Source organism: Manis javanica, chromosome 3, assembly GCF_040802235.1.
Source record: "Manis javanica isolate MJ-LG chromosome 3, MJ_LKY, whole genome shotgun sequence".
NCBI classification, from domain to species: Eukaryota; Metazoa; Chordata; class Mammalia; order Pholidota; family Manidae; genus Manis; species Manis javanica.
The window spans coordinates 10,297,500-10,321,562 of record NC_133158.1 but is presented as its reverse complement, the minus strand read 5'-3'; the positions used below and the strand labels follow the sequence as shown (position 1 = coordinate 10,321,562).

Sequence of the window (24,063 nt, the reverse complement as noted above, 5' to 3'; positions counted from 1 at the left end):
CAGTCACCTCCTATGAGCAGAATTAAAATAAAGACTAGGCAGTGGGGGCCAGTTTCGGGGGATCTGCTCTGGGGAGTATGGGGGCATGGACAGAACAGACTGCCTTGCCCTTGACGTTCTTCAGTTAGAGCTACCCAGAAGGTAGGTCTTCTCTGTGCCAATAATTAGTGATATTTTAATCTTTTGCAGAAAAACCATCTGTATGACTATGATGAGCTTCATCCCCAATTGACCCTATTAAATAGTCATGGAGGTCAGAAACGCTAGATAAAGGAAAAACAAAACAAAACAAAAAAACAGAATTTTTAAAAGGGTAAGGGTTCATTTTCCTCAAGAGGGTAAAATAACTATGGTGACTCTATGTGATTACTGCGAATGAATCTTGTTCTCAGTAGTAGCAACAAAAAAGAGTAGATGATCATAATCCTAATCATTTATTTGCCCCTGTGTTTGCTACCCCACTAAGTACCATCAACACATATTTGTTGTGTTGTATACAACATTTTTCTAAGTGGGATTTTCATTCCCATTCCTGAGATGAGAAAACCGAGGTTTGCAGGAGTAATTACATACCCAGGTCACGCAGGGAGGAGTACTCACGATGTCACTTTCCGTGCCTCTGAGATGCGCACAAAGAGAGCAAACGCGGTAACCCTAATACTTCACCGAAGCAGGGAAATGTCAGGACACATATACCATAAGGGCTTCTCCAAGAAGGAAAGAACAGGGAGAAGTAGATGATGTCAAAAAAATTCAATGTCAAAAATACTGCATCTTCAATGTTTGAGCATGAGGCAGCTTCTGAAACCTCTGTATCCAAGCAAGACTAAGACTAATCAAAGGCCAACATTTAATACAGTTGTCATCAAACCTTTGTATGTGATAAAAGCTGCTTCAGTCTAGAGATCAATTCCATTATGGCTATTTATGCAGTGATGCTAGTAAATCCATGAGAAATAAACTGGCCCCACTTACACCATTGATTACCAAGCCTTAGGACAGAGAGCATTACATTCTTTAATGCACAGGTTGCAAAATCATTTTTCTCTTTAATAACATACTCTTATAGAAAAAGAAATCATTTTAAGCATCATGACAATAAAGCACTGCAATTTCTATTAACCTTCTGAAAAACTTGTGATTAGAAATGTATCAGTAAAATATAAAAGTATAAAAGTGCTTTTGCATTTTAAAAGCCAATACTTGACGATGACACTGCTTGAGGTTTTCTCTTGTAATACTGATAAAAATTAGGTTATCACTGAGGCCTCTACACAGCCTATCCCAACAATTTTCTCCTATCAGATTAGTTTTCACTGAGCCTTTGTGCTATAACACTGATGATTTTAACATTTTTCAACAGAGAGTGTTCTGAAACTTGCTGATTTTTAGTACAGGTAGATACTTGGAGGGAAAACCATAAGAATAATTGAGGTCACATGAAAAGAATTCAAAGGAAAAAAAAATTACTCCAGAATGGTTACCTTTTACATTTGGCAACAAAACAAAAATCTTGGATCCCCTTTGAAGTCCAAATAACTTAAAACCAGGTCATTGCAATTGAAAAATTAAAGATGAAAATTTGGTTATTCTACAAAAAGGAAAAATACCCATCAAAAGAACTAGAAAAATGGTTTTCTATTGTACTGAATTGAGAAGTCCTAAAATAATAATAACAACAACAATAACAAGAATAACTGTACATAGAAGAACACAAACACCATTCTCAGATAGCTTCCCAGTGCTTCTGCAAAGGTTGCAAAATTGAATTGTCAAATACATAAAGCAAAGTTCCCCATAGTAACATTAGTGCATCTGCATCGAGAATGTGTGTTGCTATATATATATGTGCATTCAGACCTATAATTTTTTTATAATAAGTTCTTCTCTTAAGCACAGAGGTGGGTAGTGACAGCTAAGACACCACATATTAAAAATTTTTAGTGCTTCATCCCACTCTCTGTTACAGTGTCTAAGTCTGATTTCACTGCCCACGTATGAAAACCTTCTGGTGTAACTCCCAGTCTGTTACATAAACATCTCCCTTCTAACCGGGGTCACAAGCATGACTTTCACACTCCAGGAAGATAACTCTTATACTAGTAAATAAGAAGAAGCTGCTAAGGTTAGGTCAAAATGACAGACCTGCTATTAAAGCAGATTACTACTGAAAATAAGGTAAACAACTTCCCATTATGTGATACTGGCAAACTGGACAATCTCATAAAACAAAGCCCATAATAAGAATTGAGGTCTAGAGTATTTATTAGATCTACTTAGTTTCAGCTCATTCCTTAATTGATCAGTCTTTAACAGATAACACCTTAACGGTTAGAGAAGGAAAACTTGCATCCAAAAATGTTTCTTTCTTTCTTCGACTACCCACTTGATATCAAGGGTAAGAAGTGGTGAAATTGTCAAAAAGATTCCACAAAGAAGTGAATAATCTGGAAAATACACACAGATCTACTAAAGCTCACATCAGCTCTGATTTAAGTCCACTTTCCATTCCTTCTCCACATAAATGCAGGTACTACAGGCTACCTAGAAGCTTGATGGAATGCAAAATCAAAAACAGTTGATGACAGTAGCAGAGCCAAATGTTCTTTTGAAGTTGCCTGGCATTGAAAAAGTCTATGTTCTATACTTTTTTTTTTTCCCAGCAAGGACCCCACAAAGAAATGCAGTGGACTTTCATTACAGCTATTGCCAAAATAAATTACATCATGGAAAAATGAAGAGATGGGGGATCTGTAACAGTGTCTTGATAGAAAAAGAAATTCCTTTGTTACTACCACAAGGTTAAGTTACACCAAAGTACTGAATTATGGCAAAAAGAACTTTGAAAAGGATGAAAAATGAGTGCCTAGAAATTTATTGTACCACCGAACAGACATTTTCAAAACAGCCTTTCTTCATCTGTCTTTCCCAATAATGACCAAAGTCACACACCTTTGAACCTCTTCTTGTCTGAGAAAATTATGATGCACCTAAGATAAGCTTTTCATTGAAGATTCAAGTATTCCCCAATAGAATAGTTAATAACAGTTACTGAAGGATTTATTGCACAGTATCTTGTAATCTTGTTAGTATTTTTGATAAACCTTAGATTTATCCAGGGTTTACTATGTTCCTAAACACAACGATAAACAGTTCCTTCTGTACCATCTGCCACAGACAAAGAGAGTAGGTTTTAACTACTTCATATTCCAGATTTGGCATTGCCAAAGCAGCCCTGGGATCTCAGACCAACAGTGTCTCCCTGGGGTTCCATATCAATTTAAAAAAGCAGATTTCTGAATGCATCTAAAAATTCAGGACTTTTAGTCACTTTTGGTGACTATGCCTGGAAATGATTTTTTTTTTGTTACTTGTATGCAGAATTAAACAAAGATAATGATGACAAAGGAAATACAGATTCAAAAATAATACTTGGAGAAATGTAGAACAATAAGAAATACAAACAAGATCAAACACTTACTAATAATTTTAGAAGATAAATGTTTGGAAATCCCAGCAAGAAGATGTAAAGACACCTGGAAGAGATGAGGGTCTTTGACTCAAGTTTCCAAATGGCTGCACATTGTGGAAATATATGTTTGTATCAGTAGTGCTAACTGGCACTGGAGGTAAATGACATCATAACTGTTGTTGATCAATTCCATCTTGAGTCATGAAAAAGTTGTGATTTCCTGATGTTTTCATGAGGACTAGTAAAGTAAAAACCTCAGTATCTGCTCATTAATATATTTATATCAAAGGTTGATTCAGGGTTATATGTAAATATAACATAGAAGTATAATTTACTGAACAGATAGTAGACATTGTTACTGGCTTCGTCTATTTTATTAAACTATTTAGAACAGGTAATTTAACCACAATAAGTAGCAGTTAAGTTAAACTACAGCTTTTTGAGGTTAAATTTAATTAATTAGTGAAGTATCTTTCTAAATAATGAGTTTCTTTTGAATTTATTTATATTACTTAATAAAGATGAAATAGGAAAGGGGAAGAACAGTTTTTTTTTAAAAAGAACCACCAAGAAAAATAAAAGACTTCAGATAAACACTCTGCTACCAAGCAATCAATTACCCATTTTTATTAACTGAAACTATAGCTTTTATTTCTGTAGAATAACAGTTTTACAGAAAAGCCACTTAGAGCTTATGTGCAAAATACCTTTGAAATGTTAGTGCCACTAGGTTTGTTATCTTAAGCTATTGCTGGGTGAATTTCAGACCCAAAAGGTATATCATTCTAGTAGCTCTTAGCAAATCGATTTACTAATCCACCCAAGACTATCAATCCTGGAGCCAATCTTTCTACCTATCACCAAAAACCAGGGTTCCATCTCCATTCTTAAGAACATTAGACATGTCAAATAAATTGAAGGTCCTATTCAAATCTCAGTGCCTGCCAGTTCTGATCTCCACCTCCATCGTTCACACCATAATCTACTTAAATTGAACAAAGCCTGTTGGGTAGGACCTGATGAACTTACCACCCTCTACTGAGCCAGTGGAAGGTGACAAGCATCGTGCCTGTCAGTCAGTCTGTCAAAACAAAATGCCCATCAATACTGATTCTGGTGTGCCGAGTGCCAGCAATGGGAACCAGATTTGACTAAAAGAGACATTCTGTGAGTTAGTTCTTGTGAACCTGAGCTCCTTATATGTCTAAATTAACTAAGATAAACAGTAGCCGATACAATGTGCCAAGGTTCTGTGCTTGGCAAGGAGGTTAAACAAATTACTGAGACAGCAATGGTCCCTGCCCATTCCAGATGGTGGAACTGTCACTGAGGGCAGCCTTCACTGTGAGTTTTGAGAACTCTAGAACATTCATGAGACTTGTAATGAGCTTATCAGAAAACCTTCATGTAAATTTTATATATTCTGTACATAATTTAAAAGATAAATTATTCCCATAGAGAAAAAAAAAATCTGTTCCTTTCTCTCCAGATTCCTTACTTTTTTTGGCTGGGGAAAAGCAGGTCAGAAAACAATACGTCTGAATGAAGCACTAGATTGAAAAAGAAGAGACATAGAGACACACCCAGACAGAGAGAAAGAAAGAAAAGACACCTAAATATACCAAATTTCACATTCAATTTCAGGGGGTTTATTAACCCCATATTAGGAACTTGCATCCTGGTGAGGGAAAGTAATCATTATTATTACTACATATAGTTTCAGAATTTATACATAAAACCACCAATTTATATTATCATATAATATCACACTAATTAACTTCGTATAGCATCCTGGGCATTCTTGATTCATGAAGGTAAAGCAAACATGGTGAGCTAAGACAAAAAGAACTTGAGTTTTGATTGAGATTAAACATCCTGGATACGAAACCCTAACTGATCACCAATTCTAGTCCCACAGTAACCTGTGAAGGCCAGGACAGTGTATTTTACATAAAAGGTGTAGTATACACACAAATATAGAGATTTTAGCCTTTTCAAACAGAGATTTCCAGCTTCTTTTGAAAAAGCCAGAAGTTCTGACTAATCAATGTTAGCTGATCCCCAAATCTCAGAAAGTCAAACAGTGTTTTAGACAATCCCTACCGAATTTCACCTTGTCATAAAGGCTGGCTAGCCCCTAGACAACCTGAGTTTATCTCAAATACATGCTCTACATGGTAGCTATGATGTTTATAACCAGGAAAAATGGAAAGAACCAAAACGTCCATCAAGACATTACTAAAATACATTATGTCACATCCACACTATGAAGAAAGCAAAAATTTATCAATCACCTACTATCTAACACTAAACTAGGCACTTTATAAATATTATACTTTTAATTCCTCCAAAAACTCTCATCAAGTAATAGAATTTCAGTTTACAGATAAATGAACAGGTTAAATAGACGCCCAAACTCACATAGGTAGTAAGTGGCAGGGATGAGATTGATCCCCAGTAATCTGGCTCAGAGGCTAAGCTATGCAGCACTTAAATTTCATAATGTTGATACCTGCTTACTAACAGTGGAAGATTTCTACCATCTAGTAAGTGGAAATGAGCTTAAAAAACTGTATAGCATACTGGTGTTTTAAAAAAAAGAGTGTCATGTGTTTGCAAGAAAAACACATACTTCCTTCTTAACTCACGTATTATTTGAATTGTTTCATAATGAACATATATTACTTTGATAATCAGAAGCCTAGGAAACTATCTGCATTGTAGGAAAAAAAGATATTTTTATGCTTTCATATACTGCCTTGTACTTGTTTCTGCTCAGAAAAAAATAAGGTCTCAGAAATGACATTAAATTAGATTCATTGTTCTGTTATTTTCTTCCCTGATCTTCAAGTAAAATGCATTAATTTTGAAAATTTGTAGAATGCAACAAGTACAAAAAAATTAGATTTCATTTTTGAAGGAGTAAAGAATATTTCAGAACATGAAAAATACTATATGTGAAGTGATAAAGCAGGTTATGATCATATTCCCTTTGATACTAACTATAGTTTTATCTCCGCCCAGCCCATGCCAAATATTAGAAGGAAACAGATCACAATGATGACAGGAACCACTCTGTGATCAGTAGAAAATGGTTTCTAAACTCATACTACTAGACTTCATAAATGATTTCTACCAAGACAACTTTAGAATCTCCTGAGTTTTCTATCAGGAGGACCCTCTTTACCTTAGTTTTTCTAACTGAAAAAAAGAGATACGTGTTATTAACTGCTGTTTTTATGGAAAGATGTTTTTAATAAAGGATTAAATGACACAAGTGCTCAAGAATGCACAGTGAGTACCTTTTGAAATGTTAACTATTGTTTTTATCCAGGAGTTTTTCATAGAAAAACTATCAGGGAATATATTTTATTTCTCGACACCTAGTTCAGGAGGTCCCAAGAAGGACTAGAGGAATGTGATTTTGAAAACCTTCCCCCGAATTATGTGAAAGAGATGAGACCCTGGTAAATATCTGCGGCTACCCTGGGAGCTATGCCCGAGCTGCAGCCATTTCCTTAGTAGAGTCAGCTTCTATGGGCTCATTCTGGGGCCCCAGAGACTAAGGTGGCTCCTTCTTCCATGAGAATTCCTACAAAAACATCAAGCCCCACCACCAAAATCTGTCTGCACACCACTGCTCATTTGAATGGTCTGCTCTACAGATGAAACAGGCTCCCGTACCGTCAGCAAGAAAACCTTCTGGAAGCAGTGCTTCCTCTCCCCAGTCCTTCCCCTCATTCACCCTCTCCCGGGCCTTCTTACCCAGAAAGCATCTCCACAGGCATGCCCCCAATTATCCCCTCAAAGCTTACCTCACATGCATCTTATTCCAACGATGCCACGCTCTTTGCTAGCTACGAAAGGAGCAGGATCGGATGCGCTTTATTAATGTGCTCAATCAGGATATAACTTTTGTATTTCACTCTTTCTCTTATATTAGCATTTGAAGAGGAAGCGATACCTTAACTCAAATGGAGGAATTTTGGCCCATTTGACATTGACTTGGTTACCCTCAATTATTCAAAGAGGCTGGCCTTCTAGAAAGTGGGTCCTTACCCCCCACAGCCTGCACATCATCTGTTGTTTGGCTCCAAATCAAGTCCCTACTTGACCGTGGGATTCTCGTGAGCTTTCGGAAGGAGAGAGCAAGACTGAGCACAGTGGACAGACATGGTATTCATGTTAAGGAGAGACAGCATTTTATGTGAAAGAGGAAATGCAGACAGTCAATGTTTGTTTGGTTTTATTTTGGTTCCCTTTACCAGTAGTAAAGAATGAGAGAAATTACTTGAATTTGGTTTTTGAAAAAAAAACACCTGCTTAATTTTGATATAAACTATAATTAAGATTCACTCTGCTGGTCTCTTATGGTTCACAATGAAACTCCCAAACCCTTCTTACAATGTCTAGTTCTCAATGATCATAGAGGAAGGCACTGGCCTGGGACGGGGTCAAGGTGGGGCAGAGGAGAGGAATCTGGAAACTTCACAACTTCTTGTGTATGGGCACTGAAGAACCTCCCAGTGGATGCATCTGCAGAGTAAGGCAGCACGTAATTCTCAGGGCTTCTGCCTGAGCTCATGAATGAAACTGATAATTTCAATAAAAAATTCCCAAAGGCACGCCTTTTAACCCTGCTATAGTAATTGCTCATGTACATATTAACAGCTCTCAAAAACCGGGACCTCACTAACTAATTGGAACAATCTGTCTTGATATGTAGATACAATGGTTGTTGATAAGAACTACACTCTGGAAAAAGAGACCTGAACAAGATGATTCTGTGGGCTGTACACCTAACCCTCAGCCTCACGGCATTCAGCCAAGGGATGGTGTGTTTACCTGGGAGTAACTAACTCATTTGGGTCTTTCATGTCCTTGACACAAGAGGTAGTTTGGGGCAAGGATTTGCTTTTAAACATACTTTTTATAAAGGATTCACAAGTTTTCATTCTCAGGATTTAGAGTTCTTTACTCCAAACCACTGAGACAAGATGAAGACACGAGAATGCTGGTTTCTTGGTACTTATTACTGTTTACATTTCTATGGGTAATCTCATCACCGTTAAAGATTCAGCAGTGAACAAGACAGACCCCTTTCTCCTCTAGAGTATAGAGGGATTTGGAAGGGGGAGGCAAGTTAATAAATAAGTAAACAAATCAATAAGTAATTTCAAAAAGTGATGGGTGCTATGCACAAAATGAAACTGGGTAATAGGAGAAAGCAAGTGACCCAGTTGGGAAGAGAGAGAGCAAGCAATGTTATGAGGGGTAGGATTTGGAAAGTAATGGGCCGTGACGAGGGATAATCAGGGAGAGAACATCTGGACTGAGGAAACAGCCTGTGAAAATGAGGTGGAGAGCACGAGGGGGTGGGGGGGGGGGTGAGGGCCCGCACCGGGTGGTGCCCAGAGCAGTGTGGGATCTTTATGGTTATTCTCCACATGATCAGAGACCACTGGAAGATCTGACGCAAAGGAAAGGGTCATGCAACTCAAGCAGTTAAAGGAAAACTTGGTTACTGGATAAGGAGTGGATTGTGGTAGACAAGAGAGAGCTCTTAGCAGCCTGTAGCAATGGTCAAAGTCAGAGATGGTGAGGGCCTGAACCACGCTGGAAACAGAGGAAAAGAAAAGAAACAGGTAAGTCAAAGATCTGCCTAATAGTAACAAGAGTATACAGACATCAAGATAACGGTTAATACTTGGTAAACTCTTAGAATAGGCCAGGTTTTGCTGGAAGCCCTCTGTATTTACTAACCTAAATAAAGCCTTCAAGAAGGGGATTTATTACTATTATATTTAATTACTTCACTATATTACATTCTTCTTTAGCATATAATATGTAGTCTGTAATCAAAGCTGGTATATAACACATATTACAAAATAAACTTTGAATATTACATCATCATACATTTTTAAAAGAATTTTAAAAAACGACATGAAATGTAAAATAATACAGACTGGTTTTGTAATCCACAATTTTTTTTCAAAACCGAAAAATACAAACTACCCCTGAGAAAACATAATTATCCTATCTCCCTTAATTAGCATGTTCTTGTCTCAAAACATTCAGAATTCAACCTTGTTCCACTGCACCCCCCCTCTGGTACTAGGAACCATCATCTCTCCTGAAATACTACACTATTACTCCTGAACATTACTTCTAACTTCGGTGTCCACAGGTGCACCATTTACTCAAGTGCAGACAGAAAGATCTTTGTAAAACGTAAGCCAGATGATGTCACTCCTTTGCAGAGAACCTTCCAACGGTTTCCCATCTCACCTGGAGTATAAGCCAGGAAGCTTCTCAGAGTCCACAAGGCCTCACAGCATCACGACCTTGACTATGTCGCTGACTGCTTTCCTATCACTCTGCACCTCCTTTGCTCCACAGGCAAAGCAAGATTCTTCCTCAGGGCCTTAGCACCTGCTGAAATAAAAGCCCCTTGGGCCAGGGCCCTCTGTATCCCACACAGGGAAGGTTCCGCGAATCAAATGAATGAACAAACCCTGCTGATCATTTAGAAACTAGAAAGAAGTGTAAGGAAGTAATTTACATATTTTATACAGCGTGAAGGCATGGAAAAGAGCTCTCCACTGGACTGCTCAGGGGAGCATTTCCCCCATGTACTCTCCTCATCATTAGCCTCACAGGATACACACAAATAAAAAGAACTTCATGCTCATGTGAGTTTGGGAGATTCCCGGTTAAATGAAAATGAAGCAGGTTTCTCTAATGGAATACTTCTCAAGAATTTTACTATGTTAACCCATTATGAAGCTATAAGAGGAAGACATATTAAACAGCATTTCCTAAATGAATCTGACCACAGATTACTTTTTATGCAGAGCATTTAGAACAACTAATGAGAATCCAGAACATATATTAGGGGCACATTTTTCCAAAGGTGCTGCCTACATATGGTTATGTATTTCAGTCCAGACTTACCCTGCCAATAAATAAGTACAAATAAATAAAGTGATAAGAAAAGAGAGAGGGAGGGAGAGAGGCAAATTTGAAGGCAAAAGCAGGCTGGAAATTGCAGGTCATGGGATGAGTTTCCTTTCATCCCTAACCATCTTCGATCACACAGTGGTGAACATGGAGGCATAAACTGAGAAGATTCCCCGAAATACTGAACTTCATAAAGCAATGCAGTAAAGGTTTTAATAGGGAGATTCAGAAATCAAAGCTCTAACTAACTATACAGTAAGAGCTGGGATTTAGAAGCTATTTTATTATTAACCCAAATATCTTTCATGTGTTAACCTGCATTTTAAAACCATGTCTTCTAAGACATCCTCAAACATTCAAGAGATGAAATTTATATTTTTAAATAAAACAGGGTTTTGGTGAATTTGCCCAGGCGGTTTCTGCATATCACGGTAAATGTACCCAGAGAAATATCTGTGCTCAACACAGTGCCGGGCCACGCAATCTGGAGAGGGAAGCTTTAGGAGTCCCCTCCCCCTCCCACTCCATTAGAGGGGGGCGCCTATGAAATTCTGTGCTGGGGGTTTAAAGGGGAGAGAGGAAATAGACTTTCTTTCAATCTTGACTTCTTGCTCTTCCTTATAAATCTTCCTGACTGTCTTTTCTGAGTGACGGTGGCACTACAGAACTTGCTAAGGGCTTTAGATTTAAGATGGCTTGAAATCTTCCTGCTTAAATTTTGACAGAAGAAAAAAAGAAATGGAGGGGGTGCTATGTTTGCGAGCCACATGCCCCTAAATCCTCTGGACCCGAACTTACAATGCATCTGGTATGGCTGCCTGAGGTCTGTTCACTCAGCGCACAAAGGTCTCCCCAGCCAGTTCTATTTGAGTTTCTCAGTTTGGAAATGGATTCTGAGAAGAATAGTGTTAAAGCCCTGGGAACAAATGCTGTAAAATAAGTATGTAAATGATAGGTAAGTAAGTAAATAAATAAATAAGGAGGAAAAAACGTTACAGCTTACAAAGAAAAAACCTGTACTACATCTAAGTGCAGGCTTTTCAACGCCCCCGTCAAATCCCAATACAAAACTTAACTACTGTCTTTATATTTTTCTTGGAAGAGAAGACTATGAAAATTACCACATATTCCACATAAAAATTCCTCCTGAAGAATTTCTGTAAGTCTTTTGGGTAATTATCTAGTTCTGCTACTGTGCTCTGGAGTCCTTACACCTGCACGTTTTGGGTATGGTAGCGACTAAGTTACATGTGGCCCTTAAACATTCGAAATGTGGCCAGCCCAAACTGAGATGTGCTCTAAGGACAAAACACACACTGAATTCCAAAGATGGGACAAAAAAAGAATGTAATATTTTTTTATATTGATTACATGGTGAAATAGTAATATTTTAATGAATTCGGGTAAAAATAATAGGACTTTAAAATCAATGAAATTTTAATTATTCTTATTGTATAAGATAAATTGCATGAAGATACAATATTAAAATCAAATAAAATCACTTGTCTCTTTTTACCTCTTTTAATGTGGCTGCCAAAAAATTTTGAATTACAATGTATGGCTCGCATTATATTTTCTATCAGACAGTATTGCTCTGTGTGATTAAAAATAGACTGAAGTTGTCGATCCCAATAAAAATATGTTGTGTTTTCTACAGAGATCTCTGGCAAAGAGCTGATAGAGTTTTCTGTTCCCTTCACCTCTCTTCTCTGAACATTTGAGGCTCTCTGAATTTTTTTTTTTCTTTCTTGTTATAACAGTAAACAGCAGTTAAGATTTCAGCAGAATTATTTTTACTGCTTCGGTGATTCTAAAAACAACCTAAAGCAACTACAAGAAAAGCAATGAAACAGCTTATGGAAAGGACCACTGTAGTTAAGATTTCAGAGACAATGGAGCCCATATTATGGAGTACTAACAGAAAACCTCAGCCAAGCCACTTACTTTCCCGGGCCCTCAGTGGTCCCTTCTTTCCGATGAGTATGGTTAAGAGCATCTTTCTCATCGAGTGAGAAAATCAAATGAGGTAATATCTGGAACTTTCTTGACACAGGTAATGCTTATTAAATGGTGTCTACAGTACCATCGTTATGATCACAACCACCAGACCATCACCACCAACCTAAGCCTTCTTTTTGGTTGTCACCCTTTCCCGCCACTGCCCCCAGTTGGGGTCATCAAGTTTCTATATTGAGAATAGCTCCAATTTAACCAGGTTTTCTTTACGGAGGATGTCATTGGCTTGTATGTGATTTTCAATACGATTCAGTCAGGTACCAGCACATTACATGTAAGAGACACACCATCAAACAGCCGTGAGCCACGTTCACATCTAAGGATGACTGTGTGATGAGGACTGTCCGACATCACGGAGATTAACACACCAGGGACCCAGGCTGCTTTCACCTCCCCAAACCTGCTCTCCAGCTCTGTACAACCAGGCGTTACCTTCCCCACTGAGCACACGCCCAGTACGGGGCCTCCTCAAACGTTCCTCGCTATTAACCCAGGACATACACATAAAAGATCAGCCAGATGGAAATTAAATATTTCACTAGTAAAGGATGAAACATTCTGCTCTAAAATGGAATCTTTATTTCAATAAAGTCATTAATTAAATTTCAACCAATTCCCTTGCCATTTAATGAAAGTCACCACAGAGGAAAACACGACTGGCTACATGACAGCAAAGCAAACACGTGACAGCCACTGAGCAAGGTCCCCAGCACTCCCAGTGTTCCCTGAGGGGGCAGGACAGGGAGCACAGGCCCTGTCTTGAGCTCCACTGACAAAGGACTCTCTGTGAACGAAGCAAATTTTCAGAGAAGCTGCAACAATTCCTGGAATTTAAGTAAATTGCAAGGCAGGGAGAAAGAAATAGCATGATGTTGCAAAAGTTATTTTTAATAGAAAATGTCTCAGTCTTCCTTTATGGCAGGGCTCTCTGGGACAAAGCAAGATATTATCAAGTTCATAAAGACATTAAAACAAGTGCTTGGTGAACAAGCCAAGTTGGCTTTATAATTTTCCAAATAATTGAAATCCAAATCATCCTTGGTGTCCTTCAAAAACATTTATTTGAATAGGACTCCATTGCTCTTAAGGACTGTGAACTAAAGGAGGAGAGGAGAAAGGTATAAACGCCATTTGGCAAAGAGTGACATTGCTCACTTTTACTGAAAGAGGAGAGGGACAAGGGGCCCTAAGTCTGGAACAACAGTTAAACAAAGGCAAAGAGATTTTTTCAATGGAGGAGTCTTCAAAACCTTTAATATGCCAATATATAAAATAAATCTTTAAGAAGGCATTTCATTTGTCTTAAGTTTACGTGGAGCACAAAAGAAGGGATATGTAAAGGAGTTCTAGCAGAACCGAACATGCAGTCGTGCTCTAGAGTACCGTGCTACTGAAGCCAAGGATGGGCGCGGGCGCTTTGTGGACGGACGCACATCTGAGTGGTGCCGCAGCCTGCCACACTGCCGTGAACACAGGCAGACTGACGCTGCATGGGGCCTATGTGCGTGGCACAAGCCCTTGGGCTCACCTGGGAAAAGGAAGGCAGAGGCAGGCCATCTGGAACGTAACTGAGCCGTCTAAGGCAAGACAGCCGTCTAACCAGAATGCAACAGAAGCACTGGAAGAACCAAGATCTGTTTCACAAAATGGAAGGCAAGCCATCTGTCTGACTCCAGGTAGGAAGGTAGGATGTTGGCAGACAGGAGGGAATACAGAGCAGGTCAAGGTAACAAAGAAGTGGCTACCAAAGACTAATACAGGCCCAAACAGCACGTTAAAACGCAAACAGATCACGGAACTAGTAACAATCTCTTGCCTCCTGGACAAACTTTAACTTTGACAAAGAATATTGGACAGTACCATGACCGAGCAGGGGCGTGGACGAGGAGAATGAGTACCTGGACACATTCGGCTCACTACGTACACAAATGATTCAATGTGCTTGTGTCATGGCTGGAAACCGCCCATGTGCTTTGGAACAGAAGCCAGTGATGTCACACTGTGGACACAGTTTTTAATACACAAGTCCATCTACCCTGTATTAGTGATTATGATCTCAAAAGCTCTCAAGACCAAAGGTGCTTTGCCACTGCTGTTACTTATGGTTTTGGTGCAAAAACTAATTTGATAATAATACTGATGTGAAGAGATGTGAAGCTATTTAGAATACTATTATTTCCCTCTTAGTGTAATAGTCATCTGCATGCTGCCGGAATTATTAATGCAGCCATGAGGTATAGTTCCAGACCCTACTACTTGTCCTCTGTAATATATGGCAGATGGGCTATCATACCTTTCTAAAAGATTCTGAATCCTAAAACATCTGGCCTGAAGGGTTTCAGCTAAGGGATTATAGACCTGAACCATATGGTTACATGTACACACTATGTATTAGGAAAAATGTCTTTGCTTCTATTCACTTGCTAAGATGCTCTAAGCAGAGTTGAAATGAGCCAGCTGTGAGTTCCACTGGAAAGGGCACACACAATCAATTTGGATCATTTAAGCTTACTGAAGACTTCAACTCATAAAGCACCAGTAAGTCTGAATCAACAACTCCTGCGATCTCTTATCGTAATAAACAAGATTTTAATTACCTCAGACAACAAGCATGCAATGAACCTCCACTTTAATGGAGCTCTTGGAGGTTTTATCTGAGAATTTCTCTTTACATTAACTCCAACTTCAGTTATTAGTGGAAACACCACATGATTCAACCCTATTAGTGTTACATGAGCATTTATTTAAGTTACCAATCCCAGAACAAGGAACAAATGTGGGACAGGGAGAAAATTTAGGATAAGGTAGAAGCTGCCACAGATAACTCTGGTTGGACGGATGACACAAAGTCCAGTAGGATGAACTGCAGGAGGGCCCTCTGACATCACTGGTGTAATCACTAGAGGATCGTGAGCCTTTTGACTTTAAGGATACTTAGTCATATGCGCAAAGAAGTCCCTTTTGCTATGTAAAGTAATAAATATATTAATGGGTTTCAGGGATTAGAGAGTGGACATTTTGCGGAGGTCACTAACCTGCCTATCCAAAACCCCCACAGATCTCTCTTTATTCCTTAAACTCACCAAGTATCTCCTGCCTCAGGGCCTTTACAAATCCCCTTTCTATGGGCAGGCTCTGACTCATCTCTTCCATCTTAATAAATATCTTATAGCTTAGTAAATATCTGTCTCCACAGAGGTCTTCCACCTTGTGACAAAATGTTCCTTTCCTTCAGAGACTGTATCACAACTGATATTACACAGCTATTTATGTGACTGCTTGTTCAATTTCCATCGTGACTGGGGTGTAAATACCTTGAGGGTAGGGATGCTGTCATTGTAGTGTCCACACAACAGAAGGAACTCAGCAAAGACTTGCTGCTCGGCAAAGAGTAAAGCTGAATTATGGCAGACAAGGCAGTAAAGCTGAATTATGGCATCTTGGCAGTAAAGGATGGGATTAAGATTGAGGTGGCAATTCCCAGTTCCTAACTCAACTTCTTTTCCAAGGCAGCAGCCAAATTAAGTTTCCAAACTTTCAAGCACAGGTCTTTTGTCTAGAACAACCCAGACTGGGCCTTGTCTCCTGATTCCAACCTTCTTTCCTGACTTTACCCGAGTTGTAAAGAATGTTGGATACTGAAGGGCTTATGTTTTGTCTTTACAAGGACATTTACTTTTCTATTAGACTGGATAGTTTGAAATGCAGGAACTACAGGACTGAGTCAAGGATTTCAGCCAGGAAAATGTGGAAAGGTCTAATTTCTAGATGTGTACAAAGTCATTGCAGATGACCTCAAAGAATTCCTGGGAAGCAGAAAACTGACAAAGTTGGGTTTGTTGCAATTTACCCTCTGGAAGCAGATCCACATTCTTGTGGGACATAGGCTTAAAATTCAACCTGCAGAGCCGGAGCGCTGAAATGCCCCAGCCCGCGACCTTATCTCCAGCAGGATCTAAGGAGCCGGACCGGCAGTGCTCTTACCCATAAGGCGAGGTACATTTCCTCTGTGAAAAACCACAAGGGGATGGGGCAGCCTGTCAAGCAATGAGTCCTCATTATTCAGATACCCTTAAAATGACACCACGCAAGTAAAAGAAGGCTCCATTGCACTGAACATATTGCTCTCTCTGCTCCAGAGTCCCACAACAGTGACAATCTGGGCTGGATAATTCCTTGCCGTGAGGGCTGTCCTATGCATTGGGATGCTCAGCAGCATCCCTGGTCTCTACCCACTAGATTCTAGAAGCAGGCCGCTGCCCCCAACACTGACGACCAAACAAGACCCCAAACAATGCCTAATGCCCCCCCGGGGGGACACAGTTTCTGAGAACCCATGGTGTACTCTCCCAATCCCAGAACGATCTTCCCACAGTGACTCTTCTCTGACTCTGTAAAACAGATCAATAAATATATCCCTATGCGGATACACTATTCCATGATACATTAAAATGTTTTTACTTTCACTTTAATTTCTTAGAAAAGAATGTAGTTATATGGAAAGAATTAAATCAAGTCTGAGATGTTCAAACAGTGTAAAAATTTCAGGGAGGGCTGATGTAATAAAGAGCTTAGATAAAGCAGTTTAACAAAAAACATTACAGACATGTTTTGGACAAAAGTGAACAACTTTTCGGTGCATATTTTAAAGTTAAACTTGATCCCATTACTTTTGATCTCTGAAATTCAAGTTCCTCTAAATATATCTACTAAGTAATTTAACATGTTTATCACATTAAAAAACAACAACAACAACAGGCTATGAAGCAGATGGGCTTCAATGAGGCACCCAATTAATATAGGCAGCCTTACCATCTGACATTACTTAGAAGAAATAAATTTGAAGAACTTGGTCAAATAGTAAGTCCAGGTCATTGTAGCTATTTCTAATTAGCTTATGAAATTCATGGCACTCTTTGAGTAAAAGAAAATTTAAAAATTCACTTAAAGTAATAAGTTTTCAAGACAGTAGGTATCCAGTCTGTGCACTTTTTCTAGAATCAGATAGGAGGAGAAAACATCCCTGTCTTGGCAGTAAAGGATGGGATTAGGATTGAGGTGGCAATTCCCAGTTCCTAACTCAACTTCTTCTTTTCCAAGGCAGCAGCCAAATTAAGTTTCCAAACTTTCAAGCACAGGTCTTTTGTCTAGAACAACACTGACTGAACAAATGGCAACCCAATTCTAAGATAAAGAGGCTTTAGAGCAAAGCTAGTGGGAATATAAACTATCCTTTCAACTCATACTGCCAATGGGAACTCGTCAGCAAACAAAGAAGGGAAACCCCAAACTTAAAGATATGCCATAATTTTGCCTCTAGGAGTCAAGTTTCCAGGCACAAACAGAACAAAGATTCCTAAGAAATAATTCATTCAATATAAAAGAGGAGAGAGCACATTAAGTAGAAACCCTACTCATGAGACATCTAATTAGTGTGACTAGGACAGGAAGTCCCACAGATAGATGACTCCTAATACGAGAAGAGTTCTGATACTGAGAATTTTTCAGCTGAACAAGAAAAATTACGAAGCATTTTCTCAGAACAGTTGTCTCTGGTTTCTCCAGGAATCATGGACAAGAAACAAACCTGTATGTGAATATAAACATCTATAAACAAAGAAATACTACTGATTTTCTCATCTTGTAGGGAATCTTCACCTAAGCTTTAGGGATGCCTAGAAGTCCCGGAATGGGTTGAGGAGCTAGGGTGAGTGATACAACCCTATTGATTACGTGCAAATCTGTGTGTGTATATATGTGTATTTTCTCTTTGGAAGGAGGTCTTAAATTATTCATAAGATTATCAAAGTAAGTCGTAGCAGAAGTTATACAACACTAAGAGTTGTCATTCCATGTTTGAGTCTAGCCATAGGCTTGTAAACCCCTTCAATTCTTCCACAAACTCGTAAAGCTTAGCACACGGAGAAGCAAACAACAACAAACATGTTTGTCCCAACAAAAGAATATTCACATCTTTATCATGATTAAAGTGTACCCCATACCTTCTGTCTGCCTAGCAACATGGATCTTTGCCAACACAGAGGGGGCAAAGTCTCACCACTGATTCCAGCAAAGTTGACAGCGAGTCTCACTACCAATGGCCACAGCTTCTTTCTCATGAGCTGTTAGAAACAAACAAACCTTTAAACAGCTTCCCTACCGAGAGAAGGTTCTCAGACTACTCTTCATTTATCAACTGACTTTTCTCTTTTGTAAAGGTTAAAAATGAAGACACCCGAGTTACATACTGAATGCCACCTTTGGAAAACAGGGTTTCAGAAAAGGACAGAGAAAAGAAACTGTGTCAAATGAAACAAATGGTTGAAAATCATCGACCAGGGGTGAGTCTACTCAAGCCCACACATGTGTGACTCCTATTACTTCTCCAGTTAAAACAGAGATGAGACACTTGAGAATGGATGTCCACCTGACATGCTGTTCATAAAAAATTTCCAGGGGCAAAGGTAGGGACATTTTGATTCACAAAATGACTTGGGGTGACTACAGAGCATCTCATTAATGCAAGATCCAAAGCACAGCTACGCTCTGACGCTGGACTTGCTCTCACCTCCACAGGGAACCGCCTGCCGTTGATGCTGTGTTCCGAGCCCGCAGAGCCATTGCTGTGGCCCCAGTGAAACTCCACCTTCTCGGCTTTGAATCTGCCAGGCAGGCCAGCGCCGCTCACAAAATAGTCGTCTTTTAGAAGTATGGCAACTGTACAAAACAGAAGGGAGGGGAACCAATGTGAGTTTCGAAACAGAACTTGAAAGATTTCTTCTGGCACTTCACATAAAGTTCATGATTCCATGATGTGAATTATTTCCTCATGTATACCTGTTAAATACCAAGTCAAAAACACTAGTCTGAATGAATTAACACATTCGAGCTGCAGAATGCTCTCAAACACCAGTGGACTCTAAATCATGAAAATTCCCAGTTATTGGGTCTCAGAATTTCTTATCCATTTCTCAGATGAAAAAATAATGGAAACAATGAAAGGAAAAATATGCTCTGAATCAAGGTTTACTAAGTCCACTTGATGGTCAAAATTATCTGGAGAGTGGGATTTTTCTTTTTTTAAGCTTTGATTCTCAGGGTTAAGATTCAAGGTCTGCAATGAGATGGGAAATACATATGATAAACCAGATGTGAGAGGCACTTCCCTGATTAGAAAACTTAGACAAGACATCTGGAAATAAAACTGGCAGGTTCTTCCATATTAAGGCAACAGCAGTGGGAAGACAGCTGGGGTAGGGGACTGCATTCATTGTATTTGATAATACAGACAAGTGCCCAGACAAGTGCTGTGAAAATTCTGTTAAGTCACTCAAATCACTGCAGGCAACTAAATTTACTTCTTTCTTTAATTCCCAGTATAAGAAAACTTCCCTTAGCTCATCTGAAAGAACACATAAGAATGTCTACAAGAAAGGAAAGCCTAATCAATACAATTCCTAAATTTCAGTGCACACCCCTCTTCCTTGAAACATGGAAAAGAGAAATTGAGAACAATAATATATTAGTAGACACAATGATTTTTCCAAAGCAATGTAATAGCCAAATACATAAAAAGCAGATTTTATTTTCTAAGTGAAACATTCCCTTGTTTGTTGTCTAAAGTGAATCCAGTCTTTCATTCAACAAACACTTACTGGCTGCTAAATACATAGAAGATGCCAACCAATATACTTAATGGTTTGTGATCAAAAGCCAAGCTTGTTGAAGCCATGGAAAAGCTCTCCTATCCACATTGTTGTCTCTTCCTAAAGAGATCCCAGTTCGAGCTTGAGAGAGAAATCTGCATGAAAATTAGGTCTCTGTAAAAGATAGGGACTAGACTAATGACCCATTTCTAAAACAGTGCAATTACTTTCAGCACTTCTCTATATAAAGGAAGTATTAAAAGCAAGTGAAGGAACTTTGCTCATATAAATCCCTTTTTATGGCACTTAAAAGGCAGTTTTTCTCCAACTTCTGAAAAATATACAGTGAATGTTCTATTAGCAGGACAACAAATTATAGAATAAAGTGAAGTAAAAGCAAGCGTTTCTTGTGCTGATTAAACATGCTATGCCATTGTTGTGCCTTTACTGTCTGCTAGGCATGTTTTAGAACAGAGGTTAGCAAACTTTTTCTGTGAAATACAAGACAGTAAGTAGTTAAGGCTTTGTGGGCCCTGTGCACCCTGCTGCAGCTATTCACCTCATCTTGTAGTACAGAAGCAGTCAAACACAGTATGTAAATGAATGGGTGAGGCTGCTATGTTCCAATAAAACTTTATTTATCCACACTGAAATATGGATACAATTTTCATGTGTCATGGAATATTATTATTTTAATTTTTCTTTCAACCATTAAAAAATGTAGAATTGAGGTACAGGGGACTATCATTTGGTGATTCCTAAAATGCAGTATATTTTAGAACATAAAATATTATATTAAACCAGTCATATGCTTTTAGTTCCAAAGCCAAAATACCTATGAATTAGCTCAGTGGTGTCTTAAATGCCGTTGATTACTTTCAACCTGTTATAAATTCTATACATAACATTTTGCATGCAAAGGATGAAGGCGAAGCATTTTGAGTGCATCTGTTACAATACACCCAGGACTCAGCAGTGTCTTATAAATATTTGATTTTACCTAAATCATTTATGTCTCTGTCAGGGGTCATTTTACTTGTTTTATATGAATAATTAACAGCATAATTAGGAAACTGTACAATCTGAAACATTAATCTCATTTTTCATTTTACAGTATTTCTCACTTCCTCACACAGAATGCCACATGTACGAACCCCCTCCCCAAAAGTGGCTTATGTTTTTGTTTACATATACAACTAGGAAAAGAGAACTTTTCCAGGTATAATGCAACAGTTTACCAATGACCACTGATAGCACAGCTCTGTTTCAAAACAAACTGCGCCAAAGACAGTCATTGCAAAAGTGTTTTAAGAGCCATGGATTTAGAAAATGGGCAGACCTAGGCTGGAATCTTGCTCTGCTACTTCATAGCAGTGTGACCGGGGCTAGTTACCCAACTTCTCTGTGCCTCAGTTCCCGCCACTGCTCAACAGTGCCTAATGGCAAGGCTCTTTTGATAAAAACCGAAGTAAATCATGCATGGTAAGTACTTAACATAGTGCCAGAAACCCAACAAGCACATATATGGTAGTTAATGTCAAGTTCAACTGCAGAGATACGAACGGACCTCATGTGCAGCACACAACAGGACCAGCCAGGTGTCACTCTCCATTTTCAGAGTTCCATTTTAAAGAAATATCAATCTTTCCATGAAATAAAGTGTCATTGGACAGGAACAAAAGCAAATGTGGTGCAGCACAAATACTTGAGAGGAAATCTTAAGTACTGATAGATGCTTTGAACACTAAAACACAAATATCAAAAAGACATTTCCTTTTCTTGGTTATTTCTATCCTTCGGTCACAGCAAGAAGAAGAAAATCTCAATTTGGTGCTAATATGCACTCCACACTTTCCTGATACTCTTTTATTTCCCCTTACCTGCGAGTAAGTATTATGCTAGAATTTAAGAACTTTGGAAACTTTATTTTCATAGATTATATGACCTAAGTCTATCCATGTCAAATAGCTGTGGTTTTTCCCATTACGGTGTTGACAGAACGTTTTCCTATATAATCAATTAATTTAATTAAGATAAAGTGAATCAATTGAAAGAAAAACAAAAGCAAATAATACTACAATAACAATTCAATGAATTTTAATGAAACTTTAAAATAGCATTAAGAGTTGAATCCAGGTTACGTTGACAGGAAGGCAGCAAGCACGGCTAAAGGATGGAGAGCGATCAGGTAAGAGGATAAGCAGGAACGGTACATGGGAGTGGACTTTCTAGAACTAGGGCCTCTGGTTGTTTTAACTGCTAACATGGAGTATGACAGAATCAAAGGAGAAGCAAGGAAGGAGTAGAAGGAGCTGGGGGCTTCAAATTCAGGTTTTCTTAACCTAGAGTCCAAAGGCCACAGCAGTACCCATGCATGGACTTTGGCGTCTATGCCGTCCTGATAGAGGTAAAATTCTGAGCATGTGCATATATGCAGCCAGACTCTGGAGCCAGTTGGATCTGGATTTGAATCCTAGATCTGCCACTGTTTAGCTATGGGAAAGTTAGACTTCTTGGTGCCCCGTTTCCGGCTCTGTAAAACTGGAAGCGTACAACAGCAACTTCACAGGTTTGTTATGACATCACAAGGGGTGATGTATGAAGAACGCTCAGAACGTTAATTCATATGTGACAATATAGACTAAAAATAGCATTGTATGATTGTCTAAGTCCTTTTTATAAAGGTTATTATCCTAGGGAGGGGAGCCACAGTTTTTACCGATTCCTCCCATGTCTGGGGCTCCCCGAAATGTAAAGATACCCCAGGCTGTGCACAGGGGCACGTGGAATCATACCACAGACATGGAATCCGTTTTCTGCTGAACTTGAAAGGATGACCAATTAACTAGAGTTCAAGGCATTCTTTGCAGGACATCTACCAACTGTTTATGGATAAAACTCAGTATGTCCATATAATGCTGATCTAAATAAAATGTTCACACCAAAATCTGCGTAACCAGCAGCAGGTGCTGAAAGTTAAATAAAATGGATAGGAGGGAAAATTAGCTGCTTACTGTCTTACCTCTACTATCCCCCAACCAATTTTTAACACTATGAGATGGAAAAAGATTGCCATTATTATATCTTAATAGGGGGGTTCTCCAACTAACCACAATAGGGTCCATCAGGGGATACTTCTGGGCCTGGTGAAAAGGGAAAGACTCTGGTTTGGAAGGCAAGACACATGGACTCTAGTTTTAGCATTCTCCTTACTAACTTTCTTGTAGGCATTGGCATTTATTTTTCAAATATTTACCAAGTAATTACTGAGGAAGAAAAGTTAAGTAAATCAGACACAGCTCTTGCCCTCATGGAGCATGTGTGGTTGGTGGGAAAGACAGGACCCAACAACTAAAGTCACAACAAAAGCAGCCTTACAAGTGGTAAGTAAGCACTTGAGCCCCAGACAGAGAAGGAGGGAGTATTATCAAGGATTGATGGAATTACCTGAGCTGAGAGTTAAAGGGGCTCCTGGGGAGGTACTGACGAGAGGAGCACAGCAAGGGGAAAGAAGTTCATGCAAAGGCCCTGGGGTCATGGTTATAAGTAGGAGGAAGCCAGGCTCACTGGTGCCCAGCAGAAGGTGTGGCAAAGAGGTTAGAGAATGAGGCAGGGACAGTGAGCAGTCTGGCTTTATCCCTAAGAGAAATGAGAAGTCCTTGAGATGGCTGACAGGAAAAGAAAGAGAGTTGAGACAAATAGACAGACATGATCAGACTAGGGAAAGAAGATTATTCTGGCTTCTAAGTGGAGAAAGGCCTGGGAGGGAAGCAGCACTGGTGGTGGAAACAAAAGTTAGGAGATTACTGCAGTCATTTTGCAAAGAGACTGTACATATTGAGTTGGGGCACCCTCAGATATCCAGGAGACGTCAAGTCATGGGATTATCCTGGGTCTCTGTTAACTCCTGCTACACCGAGCAAGATGAACAACGTGGATTAGTTAGCCCTTTAGTCATAAAAGGTGAGA

General features: G+C 39.1%; 1 protein-coding gene across 3 annotated transcripts in view; it reads right to left on the bottom strand.

Moving 5' to 3' along the window:
- The window catches only part of PTPRG (protein tyrosine phosphatase receptor type G), a 624,649-nt gene that overhangs the window by 236,151 nt on the left and 364,435 nt on the right, over nt 1–24,063 (bottom strand). For all 3 annotated transcript variants that reach the window (XM_037019107.2, XM_037019108.2, XM_037019109.2), the window contains exon 4: nt 19,017–19,165. In XM_037019107.2, the coding sequence (XP_036875002.2) occupies nt 19,017–19,165 (149 nt within the window). The remainder of the gene's footprint in view (nt 1–19,016; nt 19,166–24,063) is intronic.